At 36.7% G+C, this 24168-nt stretch overlaps 1 protein-coding gene across 3 annotated transcripts; it reads right to left on the reverse strand.

Annotated features, from left to right (window-relative positions):
* Positions 1 to 8829: 8829 nt before the first annotated feature.
* apold1b (apolipoprotein L domain containing 1b) lies at positions 8830 to 24061 on the reverse strand. Of its 3 annotated transcripts, none has more exons than XM_053230985.1 (15): positions 21674 to 24061; positions 18228 to 18287; positions 18016 to 18096; positions 17223 to 17282; positions 17011 to 17091; positions 16791 to 16871; positions 15576 to 15656; positions 14776 to 14823; positions 13782 to 13841; positions 13520 to 13597; positions 12358 to 12429; positions 11748 to 11787; positions 11612 to 11663; positions 10723 to 11137; positions 8830 to 10574 (listed from the first exon to the last, which is right to left on the reverse strand). In XM_053230985.1, the coding sequence occupies exons 2-15, from the start codon at positions 18276 to 18278 to the stop codon at positions 10068 to 10070; spliced, it is 1707 nt and encodes a 568-aa protein (XP_053086960.1). In that variant the 5' UTR covers positions 18279 to 18287; positions 21674 to 24061; the 3' UTR covers positions 8830 to 10067. The 3 variants fall into 3 exon arrangements, with proteins under 3 accessions (XP_053086960.1, XP_053086959.1, XP_053086961.1); XM_053230984.1 differs by having other exon boundaries at positions 12358 to 12432; XM_053230986.1 differs by lacking the exons at positions 17011 to 17091; positions 17223 to 17282 and having other exon boundaries at positions 12358 to 12432.
* Positions 24062 to 24168: the final 107 nt, after the last annotated feature.

The raw sequence follows: 24168 nt of genomic DNA on the forward strand, positions 1-24168 counted from the left end.
CGTCCATTTTGCATTTGCAGGTGAGCTTCACGTGTAGCTGCGCGCGCTGCTAATATCCAGCCTAGCTGTATAAACATATACACAGTGCATCAGGGTTAAAAGTAAGTTGATCACCTCTTCCAGTGAGATCTTCACCTCTCCTGATTTGAGTTTGATTTCCTCTACCTGTACGTTATCTTGTGGATCTATAATGCAGTCTTATGTTTAAGGCAAAGATGATTTAAGTGAGGAATTAAACATTTGTGAGTGTGCTGTTACAGAAAAATAATCAGTGACAGAGTGGTGTAATGAAGCACAGTTACTGTAACCCGCCTGAAGCTGATTATTTTCCTGTAACAACACATCCTTTTTATGTTTTATTCCTCTTGTACCACAGCAGTTTGCCATCGATTACAACCCTTAATTTATTAAAGAACAACACATACAGTGATGCTTTTTATCCATTTGTAGTCACATTTAATGTTGTCAAAAACATGTGAAACAAGTTAGTTCATGTTATCACTTTTGTTATAGTAGCTCTAAACAGCCGTTCCCTCGGCGGCATCTTTTTTCTCTCTTTTTAGCAGTAAATAAGGCAAAAAAACACAGATTGTCCTGTTCCAGTGAATCCGCAAAACATAAACTCTATCCTGAACACTTTCCTTACCGTTACAAAGCACTGACACTGGAGACTCCTTCCACAAATTTTAAATAAACTTCTCCTTACAGAAAACTTCACCGTATAAAAGATTGTGTTTTTCTTTGTTCAGTAGCAATACCCTGGTCGTTATTAGTATTAGATTAAGTGGACTGTCCATCATGCACATGTAAGTTGTGTGTAAGTTGTTACTATAGAAAGGATAATGTATGAGAATGACTGTGCGTTAATATAAACCTGTGGTTTGATTTTCAGCCGGCATTGCTGTTAGATATGCTGTTAAAGAAAATTATTCAACACAATTCTGACCAACTAGAATTGAGAATTAAACAGCACTTAACGCTCAACATTAAATGTGTTGTAATGAAGGTTAAGCTGGTGCAGTTAGAAAGACAAGCACTGGCCTTAACTAGGTGTAGGTCGGAATTATCTGCTAACTGAGTGCTGACTGGGTTTGTGTTAAGCCTTGACTAGTTTATAGTTCAAACACTAACCTTATGTAGTAATGGTTGTGATTCTGTATGCCTAAAATCGTGAGCCAAGCCAAGTTTTGTGCTGGTATGTGTTGCGGACTTTGCTTTGTGTGGTTTGTTTTGTGGAGTATTACAGTGTTAAGTCAGAACTTAATGCTGTAGAGCACAGTGTCAGGATCCATCCGTGTTTTTCATGCGGATTGGACTTGAATTTAAATATTTGGGGAAAAAAAGATATTCTCTGATAGTCTTCTAGGGGGCAAAACAGAGCAATGCTAGTTTAAAACAGACAATAAACTTTGGTCTACTAGCAACTGATAAAATATGCTAACGTTAGGGAATTGTTCATTAACAAGCTAAAAATTCTCTTTCCAAAAGAACTAATGTATGGGTTTCACAGCAACAGGGGTGAATGAAAAAACTGGAGGTGAAGCTATATTGTAAGAGTAACAAAAGCATCCATTGCTCCACTCGATCTCTAGCAAATTCTTCAGCAAAACAAGCCCTGTAACAACCAAGACCATGTTTAAATACACACACTACATGGCCAAAAGTCTGTGGACACCTGACCTTCACATTCGTATTTGCTTTTTGAATATCCCATTTCAGATTTAGTCCCCCTTTGCTGTTGTAATAACCTCCACTCTTCTGGGAAGGCTTTCCAGTAGAGTTTGGAGCATGGCTGTAGGGGTTTATCCATTCAGCCACAAGAGCATTAGTGAGATTAGGCACTGATGTCAGGCGAGGAGGCCTGGGGCACAGTCAGCATTCCAATTCATCCCAAAGGTGTTCAGAGGGGTTGAAGTGAGGGCTCTGTGCAGGCCACTCGAGTTCCTCCACACCAACTTTGGCAAGCCATGTCTTCATGGAGCTCGGTTTGTCATTGTCATGCTGGAACATATTTGGGCCTCTTAGTTCCAGTGAAGGCAAAATTGTAATGTTACAGCATACAAAGACATCCTATGTAATTGTGTGCTTCCAACTTCGCAGCAACAGTTTGGGGAAGACCCACATATGGGCGTTACGGTCAGGCGTCCACACATTTGGCCATATAGTCTACATACATACATACATGCATACTTTTTATGGGTTTGTGGTTGTCATTTTAAAAGTCAAAGACCCTATATAACACCACCTTGTTTGTGGGATGTGGTGGCGTTGTGGTAAAGCCCTTGTCTCTGAGTGCAAAGGTTGCTGGTTCGAATCTGGCTTGAGTTGGTTGAGAGCTGTGAAGTGGGAGAATAGAGGAACTGCTGGAAAGGGAGAGAAAGTGGTGCTTGTAGACCCTCAAAAAAAAGTCTCTGTGATAGTTTTGCATATATAGGAATTTCTGCAAAAAACCTAAGTTAACACTCTTTCTTCAAGCTCCATAACCCTCTCTGGTCCTCTTCCTGGACTCCAGGGGGGCAGCCGCCCGGATATTGCCCCCCATCTCAGGACACGCCCTTCAGCCATCCCGCACCTTCCACGCTCATTTAGCCCTGAACCTTTCGCACCCACCGCTTTACATGGCTCCAAATCCCAGAGACCTGGCTGGGGTTCGAACCAGCAACCTCTCAAGCCCGAGGTAACGCTCACCCAATTGAGCCACAGGATCTCATACAAGGCAACTCTTTTAATTAACTTTTCACTTTTGTATACTTAATCCTTAACAAAAGGTAATGCTAAAGCATAGAATCAAACCTGGTATGTGCTGCATGAGAGGCGGTGACATTAACCACTGCACCACTGTCACTTATTGGAGTTTTGTCTTAATAAACAACTCAACAGTGCACATGAAAGTGACTGCAATGAAATGTTTAGGGAAGAGATTGTTGTTATCATATGATGAAGTTTCTAATTGGCTGATTGAACTTAAATTCATTTGAAAAAAATCAGCTTGGCCCCTCCTCTTCAACTGGTATAACAATTTCAATTAAACAGTTGGTTTGTGCATAAATGGTGATTTGTAATAAGGCTGAGGCATGTGTAAAGGACAGTAGCTAGAATTAACCTTTCTGATTATATAGGATCTCTGGATGGTATTTCTGTTTCATCATGTGCAGCAGTAAAAGACCTTGGTGTTTGACTTCAGTCTTTCATTTGAAGCTCATGTAGATAATATTACTAGGATAGTCTTCTTTCATCTCAGAAATATTGCTAAGATAAGAAATGTAATGTCACTACACGATACAGAAAAACTAGTTCATGCTTTTGTTACCTCTATTTCGAATTACTGTAATGCTTTTCTGTCTGGATGTTCCAGTAAGTGCATAAACAAGCTCCACTTAGTCCAGAATGGAGCAGCCAGGGTCCTTACTAGAACCAGAAGATATGACCACATCACCCCTATCTTATCCACCCTGCGTTGGCTCCCAATCAAATTTCGCATTGATTATAAAATATTACTGTTGACCTATAAAGCACTGAATGGTCTCGCGCCCCAGTATCTGAGCGAACTTTGGTACCTTGAATAGTGAAGGCTACAGCAGAGGGCAGAGCTTTCTCTTACAAAGCCCCACAGTTATGGAACAGCCTTCCACTTAGTGTTCAGGACTCACACCCAGGCTCAGTGTTTAAGTCTAGGCTGAAAACATATTTGTTTAGTCAAACCTTTTGTGAATAGGTTTTTTTTAGGTAAAAGAGCAGATCTGGAGGGTTCATGGACATAGAGTGTTTTGGTGAACTGGGATGTTTGGATGCCGTCATCCCCCACTCTCACGTGTTCACTCAGGTTTGTTGACAGTGGAGTGGCAATATTCTGATGGGTGTGGAATGAGGTGTCTTTAGGCCCCAATGGGACATTTTGTAGTAGTAGTAGAGTGAAATTTTACATTGGCTTACATATTGGTGTACATAAGAAAATTTAAAAAATATACATAAAAAAGACTTAAGACACGTCTATATGTACCAGGATAATATAAGGATGGGGTAGGCTGACTTAAATATCTAGTTATGTCAGTATTTGTTTAGAGAAAGTTCATCATATTTAGAGTTACATATAATGTAATAAAGTAGCATGTCATTTACATTTATGTCTTCACATTAAGAATTCTTTCACAATGCAGATACACTACAAAGAAAACACAATCACCAACTACTGATTGGAGAGTGCATTGAGTTATTCTGTGTATCAAATACCTTTTTTATTTATATGTAAAGAAACAAGGAACAGGATGGTGAAAATTCATTATCCTGAGTGTCCAGTTACACAAATTCAGAGGTGAGTTTAGATTTGGCTAAGTAAGTCATACAGTATTGAAACAAACATGGAATATTGTCAGTCTTTGATTTTAGACAAAAGCAATCCTGATATTTGTGATAAATGATTTGCAGGACTGATTTGAGTATTGAGAATCAGACTGAAAAAAAGTGAAACTAGCCAGTAATTAGTGGTTTGAGTTTTTACAGCGGAGTGATGAGAAGAAATCCTCAGAGACTGCTGGAAAGTCATCTCCAGAATCCATAACTAATCAGAGGCTGAGTGTTCCAGAGACATTCTGGACATTGTCCTAAATCCGCATAATGAAAATTTCTTTATTGGGTCTTAGTTACAGATTACTGAATATGTTACATGTTCAGTAAGATTCTGATACTAACAATGTGAAATATTTGTTTAGGGAATGGAGTGCTCTGAACAAGGATGAGCTAAATAAGTTAAAATCATGTAAAATGTACACATACTAAATAAAAATTAAAAAATCCAATAAATAAATAAATAAATAAATAAGCCCTTTAATAATTGGTAGTGTGCTTTACTGAGAATCATCAGTCTACAAATTTTGGAAATTCTCAAGCAGGTAAGTGTTTAAGGGAAGGAACAAAGTATATAGTGGACACATTTATGCTAGCGAGTAAAACCTCATTTCTACATCATCTGAGCACTTTCTTTGTTTTAAAAATGATTCATATAGATTTTGATGATTGGTTCTCAACATTTCTGATTGGCTGGGAGGTGACAAGGATGCTGAGTATTGCCTTAGGTGTCATGGCAATATTAGAAACGGATGATTAAAAAAAGAAAAAAAAAAGAAACATTCATGATCATTAGCACTATTTATCATTTTACAGTGTCTTGTTTTAAGACTAAAGCTCTGGGTTTTTTCCCTACATCTACACTAGATACGTCAGGAATATCTCCAAACAAAGGATCATGTTTTACTTTAGCCTGCTGATCAACGAATTCCACTAAGTCAGAAAACTTTTCATGAATTTCATATGCAACATTTCTCCAATTAGCTCTCATTTTTTATGGGAGTTTGGAAATGATAACCCTCATGTTGGTGGGGTTGTCCAGTTCAGCCATGTAATCTACGTCCTGCATAGTATTGCAACATCCACGAGTGAACTGCCCTAAGTACAACAATTTGTCCCTGACATTGTCAGTTTTGCTGTCTATGGCATTGTCGAATGCCCTGATCAATGATCTATAACTAAGAGGGTCACCCTGAACTACTAGAACACCTCTTTGGGGTAACCGAGACAAATTCTGCTGTTTGACTAACAGCTCAGTGTTCTGGTTTTGCTTTCTCATAATTTGAACCAAATCATTCTCTGAACCTTCAGATGACTGATAGCTCTTACTGAATCTATGTGACTGGGTTCCATCAGCAGCAACCTTTTTCACCCTATTTGCAGCCTGCACAAAAGAATTTTCAATGTCATGACCTTCACTAGAGCTCTTTACATGAACTACACCCTGTGACTGAACATATTCATTCATGCAATCATAAGAATTTTAATGTTCTTCATACATTTGCAACTTCACATCAGAAGCTGCAATTGCTGTCTGCAACTCTAATTCCCCTAATTGGGCTCTCAACTTTGCCTCTTCCATCTCTAGAGCTTCTTTCTTTTTTAAAGAGGCAGCCCTGGCTATCACAGCAGCTTTCTCAGCCTCTTCTCACATATGCACTATACTACTTGAGGATGTTGGTGCAGAAATATGACCACCTATTGAACCTGCTCTACTCTTGCTTCTAACGATTTGCTGGGCAACTTCAGAAACACTGTCACTTGGCTCAATGCCCCATCCCCTTTAACACTTGCATCTCTTACTTTTTTAATCCAATTTTCAGTACCAAGAACAAAGCCTCTAATGCTAGCTGACTTTGGCTCAATCGGGATACGCTGATCATCTGTTCTTTCTTCTTCAGACAGCAACCCCTAAACACCTTCATTTAACTCCTGATACAGCTTAGTGAGGGTTGTGAGAATTTCTTGTTTGATTTTTGTCTACATTTTCCTCATTTCCTTTCAGTCTATCCATTTCTTTCATTTAAATGGTAATCTGAGCTATCTTTGACTTTCTCCAATTAGTGAGGCAGTTTAAATGCTCTTCCAGCACTTTATGAGTGTACATTACTTCTTGCGGCCAGCCATTTCTGAGTCTGCAGCTGTATCCTCAAGTGTTAGCCATGATTCAAACATGAACTCAAGGTCAAAACCAATCACCCACACAACGGTCCAAAATGTGGCGAGTTAACTTTAAACCCTTCATAATATCTCTGAAATTTTCCAGTTTCAATATCTCCAGTTTTAAATGTCTTTAAAGCCCCAACTAGTCACAGGCAGCTGTCCCGAAACTCCACTTACTGTACTTGCAAATTTGTCCATTGCGATGGACATTCCAGCTCATTGTATTCAATGAAAATAAAATATCCATATTCCGTAATGTGTCAATCCTCTTCCATAACCATTTGTGGCATCCTTTCGCGCAGTCCAATTTCCACTTCATGCGGCTCCAATGTGTAGGAGTCTTCCATACATCCATTTTCTGTACCGCTTATCCTAGACAGGGTCATGGGGAACCTGTCCCAGGGAACTTAGGGCACAAGGCAGGGGACACCATGGGTGGGGTGCTAACCCATTGCAGGGCACAATCACACACACATTCACACACTACAATTTAGAGATGCCAGTCATCCTACAACGCATGTCTTTGGACTGGTACCTGGAGGAAACCCCTGAAGCACGGGGAGAACATGCAGACTTCTCACACAAAGTGTGACACCATGAACCTGTAGACATAAAAATCTTTAAGTTCCGTTTGTTGCAAAGCAAAATAAATCAAATGTCAAGCATAAGAACTATCTACAACAAGTTTTGAAATAAAACATAATTCCAATAAACACTATATATACAATGACTACGGTGAATGCGATAAAAAAAAATCTGTCTGAAACAACCCTTCTTCTTCACTTCAGTTCTATGTTCAAAAATTAATGGTTATTTAAAGTAGATACGTAATGTTACATAAAGGGGGGTGGTCTTTATACAATATAGTCTTTATGCATATATTCTAAACATTTTCTTATAAAATCAAACACAGAATATCAACTAAACAATAAATAATATGAACTTACATAGAATTATAAATCGTAAAATATTCAAACTACACCAAATCCTTATATGGCTCTAACAAAGTTAATGCTGGCTATGATAGAAAGGTGTCAGAATATACAGTGCATCACAGCTTGCTGCGTATGGGGCTACGTAGCCGCAGACCAGTCAGAGTGCCTATGCTGACCCCTGTCCACCGACAACGATGCACTACGGGAAGAATGCAAGCTGGCGGAGGCAGTGTGATGCGCTGGGCTATGTTTTGCTGGGAAAATTTGGGTCCTGGCTTTCATATGGATGTTACTTTGACATGTACCACTTACCTAAACACTGTTGCAGACCAAGTACACCCCTTCATGGCAACGGTATTCCCTAATGGCAGTGGCCTCTTTCTGCAGGAGATTGCGCCCTGCCACCCTGGAAAAACTGTTCAGGAATGTTTGAGGAACATGACAGAGTTAAAGGTGCTGAGTTGACCTCCAAATTCCCCAGATCTCAATCTGATCAAGCATCTGTGGAATGCTAGTCAAACAAGTCCGATTCATGGAGGCCCCACCTCACAACTTACAGGACTTGTTTTTAATGTTATGGTTGATTGGTGTATATGAGATATACACTCACTGACCACTTTAATAGTAATATGTGTACACCTGCTTATTTATGCAAATGCATGTGGCAGCAGCAAATTGTATAAAATCATGCAGGTACAGGTCAAGAGCTTCAGTTAATGTTCACATTAAATTAGAATGGGGAAAAATGTGATCTCTGTAACTTTAACTGTGGCATGGTTGTTGGTGCCAGATGAGTATTTCAGAAAATATTCTTCCTGGCAGCTCGAACCAATCTGGCCATTTTCCTCTGACCTCTCTTATCAACAAGGTGTTTCCACCCATAGAACTGTCGCTCACTCAGTGTTTTTTGTTTTTCGCACCATTCTGTGTAAACTCTAAAAACTTTTAGTGTGTGTGAAGATCCCAGGAGATCAGCAGTTTATGAAACATTCAAACCAGCCCATCTGGCACCAACAATCATGCCATGGTTAAAGTCACAGAGATCACACTTTTTTCCCCCATTCTGATGATTGATGTGAACATTAACTGAAGTTCTTGACCTGTATCTGCATGATTTTATGCATTGTGCTGCTGCCAAATGATTGGATAACTGCATAAATGAGCAGGTGTAAGGTTTTCCTAATAAAGTGGACGGTGAGTGAATGAGTTTTATTTATACACTCCTGTAGTATTATCAGCATTATTTATACTCTCCTGTAGTATTATCAGTATTATTTATACTCTGCTGTAGTAGTATCAGTATTATTAGTAGTAAATCTTGTATTCTGAAGAAGACTTTCAATCAATAATAAAATTTGCCAAAAGTAACCCAACAAACAACAATCACTGCTATTTTAAATACCTTTATTTGCCTTTTTCTTACTACGATGAATTGAAATAAAAATAAATTCAGAAAAGCCAGATTTCCCAAAAATTATTATTCAATTTATATATAATTATTATATAAAATACAATCACAATATGCTCCTGAGTGTAAAGACAATCTTTTATTAAATCACAGTAGAGTGCTTTAATATTTCAAATGTTAACAGCCCTAATTAAAAGACAGAGCACAAACAGCTAACCTTTAAGGTGCTTTTCATGAACAAAAGTAAAAGATACGTGCAAATATAATTCAGTGTTAATAGTGAAATGTATTCATGCCAATTTGGAAGGTATAAAGGAAATAATTTCCTACATACTTGAGAATCAGATAAAATATTGTATTAAGAATCAAATAAAATATTCTTATCCTCAGGTAGGCAACTAAAAGAGTGAAGCGTTTTAGTGCATTTTTAATAACTACAGTATTCCATTAGAAATAAAATGTGGTCTGGTTATGTTACATTGAATGTAACAGACCACTGACAATAGTTCAGTAGTGTTATTACCTACTATAACTTCCTTTCCTATAATTTGAAAGGTTTGTACTATTTGAAACTCAAAATCCTGGCTAGGTAAGGTTCAGGATCATAGTCCATCTCTCCATCAATAAAAATAGCAATAATGTGAAACTACATGTAAGTAAAACACTTTTTGACCTAAACCATATTTCCACCAACAAACTCCAGAATAAATAATCTTAGCTTAGTATTTGTCTGATACTTAACTGCTTGTTACAGTTTTCTGTGCTTAATAGTTTTCCATATCTTCTTCCTCTCTTGTACTCAATGTATTAACGCTAACAAGAATCCATCCATCCTCTGTACTGCTTATCCTACACAGGGTTGCAGGGGAGCCTGGATCCTATCCCAGGGGACTCAGGGCACACCCTGGACGGGGTGCCAACCCATCACAGGGCACAATCACACACCCATTCACACACTACAGACAATTTGGAAATGCCAGTCAGCCTACAATGCTTGTCTTTGGGCTGGGGGAGGAAACCGGAGTACCTCGAGGAAACCCCCGAAACACAGGGAGAACATGCAAGCTCTGCGCACACAGGGCAGCGACAGGACTCAAGCCCCCAACCCCGGAGGTGCGAGGCACCAGTGCTAACCACTAGGCCACCATGCCCCCCGCTACCAAGAATCTTAACTGCTAAATCGTACTTCATTCTCTTTATCCTCTTCACCTCTGTGCTCACTGGTCTTTCTTACACTTTTCTTCTTCTTCCTCCTCCTCCTCATCCGCTTCTTCTTCTTCCTCGTCCTCTTCTTCTCCCTCCTCTTCCTCTTCCTCCTCCTCTGCATCATTCATAATTTGCTGCAGCTCTTCTTTAATCCTCTTCAGCTCAATAAGGCTGTCCAACAGCTCTTTGCACACGTCCCTAATCTTGGCCGCAAACTTTGTCTTGGCCCCTTTGTGCAGCTCCCTGGAGTCTTTGGCTAAAAAGAAAACATCGAGGGCCAGGAAGAGGCCGGACATGACCCCGCTGGCAATGCTGAGGACCTGAGTGGCTTTGGCAACCCCACCAGCGGTGCTGAGTACTTGCACAGTGCTCGCCAGGCTCTCAACATTGATTAGTAATGCCTTGCCAGCACGGCCACCCTCCCTTACTACATGCTTCACATTCCTGTTCATTGCACGCTTGGAGATGCTATCCATGTACTGCTGGAAGCTGCACTCTTCCAGAGTCTCCATACCTGTCTAAAAGATAGATAGAAAGACACAGGTGGGTACAAAAGGAAAGAATAGACAACTTTTATAACTATTTGCCTGTATTTACTATTAACCTGCTATAACTTTATAGTGGTAATATTTGTACAGATATTGTCCCCATGCCATCATGTCTGACCTGCATGAACTGAAGGCATTCTCTAATGTCCTTTATCTCCTCCTGGTAGCTGAGGATGATCTGCTCCACTTTGGCCCGGTCTGTCCTTGAATGCATTGTGTCTGTGATGTTGGCGGATGCTGATGTGAGACCCCCCGCTGTTGCAACGCCCATGCCCACTGCTGTTACAATAAGTGATGACCCAAAAGTGAAAGGTGCCAGCGCCAGTCCTGTGATGGTGGTGATGCTACCAGCTACGCTAGCCACTCCTCCTCCGATGCTAGCGGTCACAGTTTTCTTATGGAAGCTGTCTGCTGCATCAGCAACTGCCAGCAACTCAACGACTCGCATATACAGTGCTGCCTCTCGCTGTTTGAATAAATAAACGAAGAGACGGGCAGCCTTGAAGACACGATCTGCGGCTGCTTCTATGGCTCTGAGCAAGACAGAACTTTTATGTCATTTTTTTATCACTAAAGATTACATATAATCACACTTCAGAGATCAAATTTGCGTAAGGAATAAAACATATCGGGACTGTTGTAGGGCAATAATCAGAGACAGGGTAGTGCAAAGCAGAAGTTTAAAACTAAACAACTAAAAAACAGTGATTCACTCATTTTCTTACTTACTGAAGTAACTGAAGACATAAAGGAACTTATAAATCTAATGTCTGACTGTTACAAAGAACTGATGCAGACGATTCTTTCCATAAATGTTAAATAAATGCCTCCTTACAAAAAGCTTCATCATATGAGAACATATTAAAATGAGTGCACTAATAAAAAGCTGTGGAGCTGCTACTACTGTCAGAGCTGCTGTAATTAACATCTTTTGACCAATCAGATTCAAGATTCAACAGCATGTGAATATGTGGTATAACATAAAATGAAAGCTCAGAAGGTCTTACTGCTCTGCATTGTCTCCCTCAAGATTTGTTTCCTCGTTCCATTTGTTCCAACCTAAAGAGGAAAAAAGAGAAAATCATCTACATACATAGATAAATCAAATACATGAGTACAACGATGCCTTGACCTTTACCATACCTTCTACATTTCTCCACCACTCCAATAAACCTTCTTCATCCTGAGGGCAACATACAATAACAGACAAAATATTACGTTACTTTATTCAACTTTCAGATGGTTTGCCTTACTCTCGTTTATACTCACTGGCCACTTTAATAAGAACACCTGTACACCTGCTTATACATGCAATCAGCCAATCACATGGCAGCAGCACAATGTATAAAATAATTCAGATGCAGTATAAGAGCTTCAGTCAATGTTCACATCAAATATTTGACTGGGGGAAAAAAATGTGATCATTGTGACTTTGACCACGGCATGGTTGTTGGTGCTAGTGTCTACAACAGTCTGGAGCTGACAGCAACATTATGGTAATTCAAATAACCATTCTTTACAACCATGGTGAGCAGAAAAGCACCTCAGGACACACAACATGTCAGACCTTAAGGCAGATGAGCTACAAGAGCAAAACGGCACATCAGCTTCCACTCCTGTCAGCCAAGAACAGGAATGTGAAGCCTCAGGGTTCAAAGTTCTATGAGTTCAGTTGCATGAATGAGCAGGTGTACAAATGTTACTAATAAAGCTGTTGCTATGTAGCTAAATAACAATAATGTTTCTTACGTACATCATCAGTCGGCAGAGGACTAGCTTCACTGCTGGCTACCATTTCTGCCTCAGTAGGATTCTCAACAGAGTCCTTCTGTAAGCAAATAAAGCTTTTTAGATGCTAATCAAATCAGAATGGTTACTTAAGTGACTTAATTTATTGAAAGGCTTAAACCCAGTTGTTACAAATTTTATTGCATAAAAAGCAAAGAAAAATGTGTAAGGATATACCAATACACCGTGATAAGGAAACCGGAAAAATGTTAACATTATGCTGGACTAGTGTAAATAACAAACTTAAAAAATATTATCTGATATATGCTACTATATTTTTAAATAGTGTAGACTTGTTTTTAAAGAACAGGTTAACTAGGCAAAAATCTGGGAAACTGGTATTTCCTCATTGTTTTACAAACTACTAAAAGCTAAGTAGTTTAATAGTTTTAATAAACACAACAGCTTTTGCTAAACAATGAATGCCTCTTCTTCTTATTGTTGTAATCTTTGTAATACCATCTTTTTTGAAAACACTGGGCATAGTGTATACCAAAGGTAAACCGAAACCGAATATAGGTATAGGTATTCAAAACCACTTAATATTGGGTTACATGTTTAATATACTGTATATTGAATTTTTCATCCACCAGGCATTTTTACAATCATTGCAAAGCCTCACAATGACCTACACAAATGTAATATTTAGACCAGTAAATAACAGCTTAATTAAATAGCTTAAGTAATGCGTTATGAAAATATGACCTTTGTCAAATTATATTTCTCAAGATACATAATAATAATCAAACCCAAATGGTCAATCGCAATAAATATAAATCTACACCTGGATTTCTGTAAGCTTATTTATATATATATATATGGCAATTTCAAACAATGAAGCAAATGGTATAAGATGATATTTGAGATTTCTTTTTTTTTTAGGCAAACAGTTAAAAAAAAGCTTGTAAATTGTGCAGTCTTGAATAGCAAGTATCAACCAAGTAAAGGTTTATATTCATTTTGGACCATGTTCTTTGAAAAAGTTTGACGTTTCCTGTTATAAATACACTCTCAATCAACTTTGGTCTCTATTTTTGACATCAGTTCTCTTGTACCTTCTGTTACCATGAACCACAGATATGGTGTTAAAAATGTCTCTCATGCAAAATGTGTTTAGTTCCGTTTACCTTAAAATGGTCCCATTCAAACCCAGGCATCGTGGTAGACCCGGGTTCAGTGGATGTACTGGATGCCAGCATTTCTTCCTGAACAAGAAATTATTTGAAATGAAGTAGCCACATAATACATCAGAATTTGAACACATGAACAAACATACACATCACCATACTGACTTAGTGGTGTTAAGCTCTTTAACCAGCTCAGCTCTTGAATTGTAATTAAGCTTCTCTGTTGGATAAAAGCATCTACCAAATGAAAGAGTGCACCTACCTTGGATGTTCCTAATTCCTCTTCTTGACAGTACCATTGAGTTGATGGTAACATCATGGCCTTTGAATCAGATTCAAAGAAAAAAAAATGAATATTGTTAAATTAGCATGTTAATGAATCTCACCTAGGCAGAGGCTAAATGTAATTATACTACAGCTGTTGAATTCTCGATTCTGATTGGTCAGCAGCTCTGACAGTAGTGCCAACTGCAAGCTTTATATTAATGCACTTGTTCTAACACATAGTAACAACTTACACAAACACTTATATGGCAGACCCTTCACATAAGGACCCTTCACAAAAATCACAGTTTTTTTTATTTTTTTTTTTTTAAATGTGTGTAATTGTTGAATTGATGAGGTTTTCTGTGAGGTTTCTGGTTTCTTTTTTTGTCTTATTAACAAAAAAGGGAGGGAAAAACGAGAGGCTGGTGAGAGAACGACTGGAGAGAACTAACCTTTTTCATGAACATTCAACAACATTAAACGTAACACATGGATGAAAAATTGGCATATTGCTGGGGTATAAGGGGAAAAAAAACACTCTGAGACATGCCGTTATAGGAAAATAATCAACTTCAGAGTGGAAACACACTCATCATCACACCACCCTATTACTGATTGGTTTCCTATAACAGCACATCCCATTGTGTCTTATTCCTTACATTTTAACTCCTGCAGTAGGAAGGATAGAAAGAAGAAAATATATCTTTTGACATACTTTACAACATAAAAACCCAAGCTGCCTGAAAAACAAATAAAAATCTTAATCAAAAACCAAAAAAAACACTACTTTTTTGTCTATTTTTGCTCACTGTAATCCACAGAGATTTTGGTATGGTACAAAGCAAGGGAAAAAATTACATCATGCAGTTAATTCTCCCTAACTGAACTGTGGGTTTAAGCATATCATCTTGCTGTATGGTTATGTTCCATATGAACATAAAACCGTTATACTCTTATATACAACACAATGACATGTAGACTTATCTTACCTGATTGTTTTTGTCTTTGTTTTGAGAGGAAATTAGATCGTTGCAGCTCTGAAATGAGAGGAGACATGGAAAGAGTGAGACTGAGAGGATCAGGTGCTGAAGCAGACAAATATTTCCTGCTGAGCTCTGAGAACAGATTGACAGTGCATTGTGCTGATGAGCAATCTGTGTGTGTGTGTATGTGTGTGTGTCTGTGTTGTACCTTTGAAAAAGTTTTAAACAGCTTTATTTTTTTTTTTCAACAGCCTCTTGACTCGTTCGGGTTTCTTTACGAGATAACAGGTATAGAATGTATTGTCTGAATAATTCATTTACAAAGAAAATAAAAATATTGATACATAGAAAGCCCATATATGGTCCTATTAGGAAACTGTACAGCTATCATTAGGAATGAAACACCAAGAACTATATATATTGTACACGTGTGTGTATAAATCCACGGTCTAAATATTAATGAAGTTCAATAATGTTACAATGAATTAAACTAAATTCTAACCCCTTACATTAATAGTAAAGTTTCACTTTAATAGTATTATTCAGTAACTACTATGTAGTAATTACAAAAGTGAGGAATCAGGGTCTGGACCAGCCAATGGATCCTAAGAGACTAAAGGAGTGAACCTTGATACATAAAAGTAAATCATTGTGCTACTTTAGGGATTTTTGTAGGGTTTTTCTCACATTATGAAAATCCTCATGTATTCTTATCATCATGGGACATTTGGTTCCCACAAAGAGATCAATGTCTGTTTTCTCAAATCCAATCCAAATCAAATCTTTACATCAGCTCTGAAACTCACCTGATTGGGTTCAGTGGGTTTATCATCTCCATTGTTGTCAATGAGGGAAGACTTACTGCCTGGTTCAGAAGAGCTGGAACACTGTACAATGCCATACATATACATTTGTTCAATAAATTCCCATGTATTCCTATCATCATGGGGACAACTGGTTGCCACAAAGAGATCAATTTATGTCGTCTCACACACAATAGAGTAACACTTTACAATAACAGTACATGAATAATTATGCACTAATACCTGAATTAATACTTACTTAAATATGAACTAATGATGAGTTAAGGCATGTACTAATCACAAACTAATGAAGAGCTAGCATGTGAGTCTTATCAATTCATGCCTGAATAACGACCACCTTAAGTAGGTTAGTACATGTTTGTTAGTTAATGTATTAATTAACACATAGGGGTAAACTAAATCAAACATGCTCTATAAGAAAGAAAATTAATTAAACGTGCATAATTTCAAATTGTTTATATAATTTGCCATATGCAGCTGCATACACAAACATCGTTGAATGGCGCTGGATTACTTTTACATTAATTTACATTGATCCTCCTTATCGAGCATAGAAAGATGCAGTAATAATAAACACTAATAATTTCATATCATCCCATTTTGCTTCATTGTCCATCATTCTCAAGACTAAAACACTGGAAAATAATCTTATAGAACACTGGTTTTAAATGTTAATAGATGAATAAATGTTACTGTATTAATTTCAAGGAGCAGTGCCCCAGGCTCTAGTCACCCAGAGCACATACTAGTACTACAGTGGGATTTGAAGAGAAATGGCTGGAGAATGATGCAAAACAGGTTGAGATGAAATTATTGGTATTTATTATTAGTGCGTCTTTGTACGTTTGATAAGGACGATCAATGTAAATTATCAAAGGAATTCAGCACCAATCAATGATGCTTGTGTACGAAGCTGCATATGGCACATTATACAAACAATTTGAAATTATGCATGTTTAATTCATATATTTTTCTATCTTATATCTCCTTAAGATGCTCATTATTCACAATGAATTCATAAGACTCACTTCGTAGTTAAGGTTAGCTCTTCATTAGGTCGTGATTAGTACATGCCTTAACTCGTCATTAGGTCATATTTAAGTAAGTATTAATTCAGGTATTAGTGCATGATTATTCATGTACTGTTATTGTAAAGTGTTACCCACAATAGTTCTTTACATCAGCTCTGAAACTCACCTGATTGGGTTCAGTGGGTTTATCATCTCCATTGGTGTCAATGAGGGAAGGCTTACTGCCTGATTTAGAAGAGCTGGAACACTGTATAATGCCATACATATACATTTAATAAACAAATTCCCACGTATTCCTATCATCATGGGGACATTTGTTTCCCTCAAAGAGATCAATTTATGCCAACTCACACACAATAGCTGTTTGCATCAAATCTGAAACTCACCGGGTTGGGTTCTGTGGGTTTATCATCTCCACTGGTGTCAATGAGGGAAGACTTACTGCCTGATTCAGATGTACTCGAACACTGTACAATGTCACACATGTGCATTTAACATAAATGTTAACACAAATCTGTTCCTTCACTTCTCCTTCACACCTGTTTAATCTTACTAGTATACAAATGACACAACACTGTACATATGTGGAGTGTGTTACCTTTGAGGATGACTTAAATGGTATGACCTTCTGAATAAAACCACTCATCATACCAGGGTTCTGCAATCACATGTTTTACAAATAAATTAGCAAAATGCTGCAAAAAATAGTTTTAGTTATAAATATCATGCACAGTTCTATGCACTAAAACACCTATATATTCCAGATGCATGTTATTTACTGTTAAAACCCCGGAGCTGATTATTTTCCAATAAACAGCACATCCTGATGTCTTTTCTTACCCTTATACCTTAGCAATTCTCCAACAATTGCAACTGTTATTGATTAATGAGCGACATGTGCTTTTAACCATTTATAGTTACATTTAATGTTGTGTATGTCTGTGAGTCAAGGTAGTTCCTATAGCAGCTATAAACAGTCATTCCTTCACAAACCTCTCTTTTTATTCCTCTCTCTTAAAGTTGTTTGTAAAGCACAAACCCCTGTTTTCTGAAGACTCTTCCTTGGCAGAAAACACTGAAACTGGTGACTCCTTCCATAAATGTTAAATAAACATTTCTTTACAGAAAGCTTCACCATAACAATGGTTTATACAGTTTTCATTATTAAGTGACATGTTTTCTTTTGTGCAGATGTGTTTAATCTACTAATTATAAGCCTTAGATTATTGTGGAGCATCTGCCATACAAGTCCCTGTACAATGCCATACATATACATTTAATAAACAAATTCCCACGTATTCCTATCATCATGGGGATATTTGTTTCCCACAAAGAGATCAATTTATGCCAACTCACACACAATAGCTGTTTGCATCAAATCTGAAACTCACCGGTTTGGGTTCTGTGGGTTTATCATCTCCACTGGTGTCAATGAGGGAAGACTTACTGCCTGATTCAGATGTACTCGAACACTGTACAATGTCACACATGTGCATTTAACATAAATGTTAACACAAATCTGTTCCTTCACTTCTCCTTCACACCTGTTTAATCTTACTAGTATACAAATGACACAACACTGTACATATGTGGAGTGTGTTACCTTTGAGGATGACTTAAATGGTATGACCTTCTGAATAAAACCACTCATCATACCAGGGTTCTGCAATCACATGTTTTACAAATAAATTAGCAAAATGCTGCAAAAAATAGTTTTAGTTATAAATATCTTGCACAGTTCTATGCACTAAAACACCTATATATTCCAGATGCATGTTATTTCGGCCCCAGATATATGTTAATATTGTATGAATAAATGCTGTTATGGGAATATAATCAACCTTGGGGTGTTGTGATGCACTCCATGTGAAGCAAAGTTACTGTTACCACCCCGGAGTTGATTATTTTCCAATAAACAGCACATCCTGAAGTCTTTTCTTACCCTTATACCTTAGCAATTCTCCAACAACTGCAACTGTTATTGATTATTGGGCAACATGTGCTTTTAACCATTTATAGTTCCATTTAATGTTGTGTATGTCTGTTGATATCAAGGCAGTTCCTATAGCAGCTATAAACAGTCATTCCTTCATAAACCTCTCTTTTTTTCCTCTCAGAAAGCAACACCATAACAATGGTTTACAAAGTTTTCATTATTAATTGATTTGTTTTCTTTTGTGCAGATGTGCTTCATCTACTAATTATAAGCCTATTATTGCGGAGCATCTGCCATACAAGTCCCTGTGTTCGCACGTTAATATAAACCTGTGATTTGAATTGCAGCTGGCACTATTTTCAGAGCTGCTGTTATAGAAAATTATTATTATACACCTCCTGACCAATCGGAATACAGAATTCAAGAGCAGTGTGGTGTAAAAGTGTTTACTAGGTCTGTCGGGGGCTGTAGCTCATATGTCATATATCAAGGGCATGAAATTGAGCTGATGATTTGAAATAGGCATGTTGGTACAGGAAACGCAATACAACGAGCAGCGTTCTAAACCTCCAACAGTGGAAACACCCGACTCTGTTATTCAAAGAAATACCAAAAGCATGTTAAGCCATGCTGCAGTATCAAATCTAGACCTCTAGACCATGCAACATTGTTGAAAAAGAAAATGCTCAAATGAGAATTATTTAGCTACACTATCATGCTACCCTGCAGACTACTAGGCCATGGAATTTGTATAGCAGAGATAAGTCAAATCAAGATAATGTTATAGTCCTCTATCTTGACAGGTGGACATGTCCTAGAATGCTACACCCATTTCTAAACAGAGAAAGATTTACAAATGTACTCAAAGAGGTTTATGAAACATCCTATCAAGCTTGCCCTTTAGGTCATGTTAGCTAGCTGGCAAATATTAGAAGTGAAGATAACTATATGATTTTTTTAATTGTGACGTGCGATATGTGATTTTTTTTTAATTTTATGCATTTTTTAGAAGGCTGTTACAAACACAATTTTTATAAATTTGTTGAGATATAGTTTAATCTTTAAATAAGAAAGGTACCTAGCATTCTATGGTTTATGCACATATTTAGAGCAATGCACTGTGTTAGTATTAGTATCATTTTTACTAATTCCCATCAAGAATTATTGGGGAGTCATGAGAATATTGAGCCCCTAAATTGTGGTCATGAGCCAAAAAAAAAAATGGAGAACCCATGCTCTAAGAAATCCTGTCAGATTAGCTCATGCTAGCTGGCTAAAAAAATCTGTAAAAATACATGAGCATATGTGAATATTATTGACTTTTTGCTTGAAGACTTCCATATACTCACTATGAGTATATATACATACCATATATTGACTTTGTTTCATTTAATACTGTTTACTGCTCTTTATAGTATTTTTTTAATGTAGAAACATTTAATTTCATTATTTTTGAAGGCATCTTTGCTCGTGCCTAAGACTTTTGTACAGTACTGTATATATATATATATATATATATATATATATATATATATATATATACACGTGTGTGTGTGTGGTGTGTGTGTTTAATACTGTTCTCCAGTATTACTATTATTATGCCATCAATGAAGCCTTATGATATAATGCACTGCTCAACACTAATAGTTTAACTAGTTTAACTGTTGATATATTGTTAGATATTAGATTTTGCCATTATGGGGTGTATAATGGGATATATCTAGTACCAAAATCACATAAGAATCTTTTTTCCAGCATGCACACGAAAGAAAGTATATGCTCATATACAGATCCATGAGGTACACGCACAGTACACACATTTACCTGTTCGATGGGCCTTGTTGGGACCACAGGTGTCCTTTTATTTATGAACATGTGAATTCATATGTAACAAACACCAAATCTAACACTAGCACACAAAAACGATCTTAAGAGCTATGCATACACTATGATCAGGATTTTTTTAAAGATTATTATAAAATGATAATAGGTTAAGATTCAAGTAACAACATGATTTTAGAGTGTTTCCTATATTTCAAATATTTTCTATATTTGCAATCTTGTGTTAGAGAGTAAGTACAATTTCACTGGAGTAAAATATGGGCCATTACTTAAATTATTAAATACAACTTAACTGGAGCAAAATATGGGTCATTACTTAAATTATTAAGCCATAACTTTGTCATCACAGATCCTACTTTTGTCTGGCATCCCACTTATTCACAGTTCAATTCAATCATACAGATCACGATGATCTTTATTTAGAATAGTTCTTCATTCCCCTTTAAAAGCAATTCCCCCTTAAAATTAATTCCACCTTAAAATTAGTTCCCGGCTACGCCACTAATTATCTACTATTTTTTTTGTTGTTGTTTTTTGTTTGTTTGTTTGTTTTGTTTTTTATATCATATCATTCATAAGAAAATTCACTACTTTAGACTTTCATTACTTTAAACTAATGCTTAATTTATTTCACATGCGATATTTTTAATGTCTTAATGTAGATACTTCAACAGAACCCGCCTCCTACGCTAGAATTGGCTAGTTGTATTCGTATCCTGCGCTATGATTGGCTAGTGATATTCGTATCCTGCGCTATGATTGGCTATTTAGCTCACATTCACGCGCAGTCCGCCGAATCCGGAAGCGCTCTTTGTTGATAGGGGAAAAATAACGCCCCTGTATGACCTACAATTCAGGCGTTAAATAGGACAATAGATGCCGGAGGCGTAGTAACGTGATTTTAAACTGTTATTTTAAAGTAATGGGCATCTTTGGACGTTTAGGATAACATCGTTGTTGTTGTTGTTATTATTATTATTTGGTTTTTCGTCACGCTTTAGCGACATATTAGCACGTGCACAGAACAAGCTCTAAAGTTCCGCATGTAAATATTATGTTGTCATTGTAACATGGCTGTGTCTCTGATGTTATTTTATAAACTCGCTTGCTGTAAACCAGGCATGCTACTTTCAGTCTGTTTTCTGTTTTTGTCCACGAAAGTATCCAAAAAAAAAAAAAAAAAAAACATTCCTCTGAGTGACCAGAGTAAACCAGGTTGTAAAGAATTTAAGCAACAAACAAACAAACAAACAAACAAACCCGAAACTAACCTTTCAGTGTGGCAGAAATCCGTGCTGTTAGTGGAGTTTTGTTTGAGCTTGTTATTGTTGTTTAAGGCATGTTGGGAAAATCACTGACTTTCAGATCTAGAAGCCTGAAGTCCACACCTCCACACGTCACTTCTGCTCCTTAACCATTGGAGAACATGGGACTAGGATATTATGCATATTTATTAATACATAATTCTAATAAAAAAATAAATATAGCTAATTGTGTATATAGAGTGTACAGCAGAATGACGACTGAATTAAATAGCTAGAAACTGATATTAAGAAGAAGTAGAAGAAGCACATGCCTAGATAGATGAGCAGACTACATTTTTATTATTTATAATACAACTTATAAATAATAAAAATGTATATAGGGTGAATTCAGGTGTATTCGGAAATCAGGTAAAATGGGTCAGCATTTTTTCTGGCCTGCTAACTGAAAGTCAAAACTTGTGTTGGTCCTTGCAGTGGACCTGCTTTTATATAAACAATATGACTTAATTCACGTGACATCGGCAAGTGGGTGTGGTCAGCATCAAACAGGAAGCTGACCTCAGAAATCTTGAGTTAAGGAAAAAAAATGTTTTTGCTAGTTTTCTCACAAGGTTATAAAATTGTCATGACTAGTACATATCACATATTTACGAGGCATGCATGTATAAGATGTACTGCTATAACAAAAGAAGCATAATGTTAGTTCAAAACGTACAGATGTTTATCATTTGACCCTTATGTAGTCTTACCATTATACTCCCCTTCATCAAAAATCACCCGCCTTCACTAAACCCCTAAAATAAAGCAGCTTAACTGAATTTTAACCCCCAAATCTATTTGTTCATGAAGAAACAACCTGTCATTCATCACAAACTTTGTGAATATCTGGGTTTTTCCACCTTCACAGTGCAGAAATCAGTGGACACTGTTCGTTTTCTCTGCTGTTAAACATAGTCACACGTCATTTTTGCCCCTTAAGGCAACACAAGGGTTAATCATTTTCAAGACAGCATGGTTCAGGTACATTGGGACAGTCTGAAAATACAATAAGTGTAAATACAAGAAGCGAGGGTATAAAGTAAACTGGGAAATATAGAACGATACTCAGGCTTGCTACTTAGTATGCAGAGATTTTTACTTTTTAATTTTTGCACTGTGTTCATATCAGTTTAGAGATAGATTTTGATGTTTTGTTTAGTCCTATGTTATGCTGCTACTGTAAGAAATAAATTATAAAATGTTACCCTTTTGTGTGATTATTACTTATATTACTGTTCATACTGAATTTTAGAAAAGATCGACTATGAATTTGGAAAATACTGAAATTTTTTAAATCCTGTTATTGTTATTACTGCTGTAAGAAATGAATTATAAATTGTTACTCAGGCCAACATTTTAACATACAGTCAATTTTACTGAGTCTACTGTGTTCATACAATATAATGAATGATGAATTTGGAGATTTTTCAAGTCTTGTTATTATATTATAATATGTTATTACATATTATAAGTATGCTACAAATATAAAATATAGTGTACATGTCTGTCCTTTACAAAAACTGTCCCACTGTTTGTGAATTCACCTTAATACTTTTAAAAGACCACCAGTGAAAAAACTATACAGCACATAGATTGATAACTATAAATATGCATAAGGAGGTTGGCCTTTAAAGGCTGACCTACAGTATGTATAAAAAGTAAGGAATAAAACATGACGAGTCATAGGAATTATAGGAAAATAATCAACAGGTTTATTTAAATTCACCTGTGATTTGAATTAGAGTGATTTGAATTAGAGTGATTTGAATTAGAACTACTGTCAGAGCTCCACTCATAGAAAAATAATCAACACCTTCTGACCAATCAGACTGAAGAATATAACAGAGCTGTGGTATAAAATATGTCATTCAGCAAAGTCACCATACTAAACCGAGTATTTCATATTATGTAGAAAAAAATTCAAAGGATGAAGACTGGCTATCCACAATGACTCAGGAATATATGTAAATAAATAATCAAAAAAACAACAAATAACTTGCATATATTAAAAAAAATATGATAATTTGCAAGTTAAACATTTACTTTTAATTTTATTTGCCGTAACATTTATTGGAAACTTCAAATAAAAAGCAAAGCAGCTAAATATAAATAAAGCAGCGGGATTGGCTGTTCAACTATATATCGTGAGGACATTGCATTGCACTCTAGGTTAATGTGAGCAAACTCTACAGTAATACAAGTACATCTTACATAAGACATTAGCATTAAGACATCTCAGTATCTGCCCATTTTTTTTTTTTTTTTTTTTTCAGTCTTTATGACTTACTATACGGGTTACATATGAAAAGGCTACAGCAACTAAATCCCAAAATGGTGTCTACCATGAATGCTATGTCCCTTTGTGGAAGTGATTATGAAAACAAGAACTAAACTGCACAAAGAAGAAGGAAACCAAAACTCCAACCACAGAAGCTTTTAGGTTTAGGTCAAGTATATATGTT

This window comes from Pangasianodon hypophthalmus, chromosome 28 (genome assembly GCF_027358585.1).
Source record: "Pangasianodon hypophthalmus isolate fPanHyp1 chromosome 28, fPanHyp1.pri, whole genome shotgun sequence".
Classification (NCBI taxonomy): Eukaryota; Metazoa; Chordata; class Actinopteri; order Siluriformes; family Pangasiidae; genus Pangasianodon; species Pangasianodon hypophthalmus.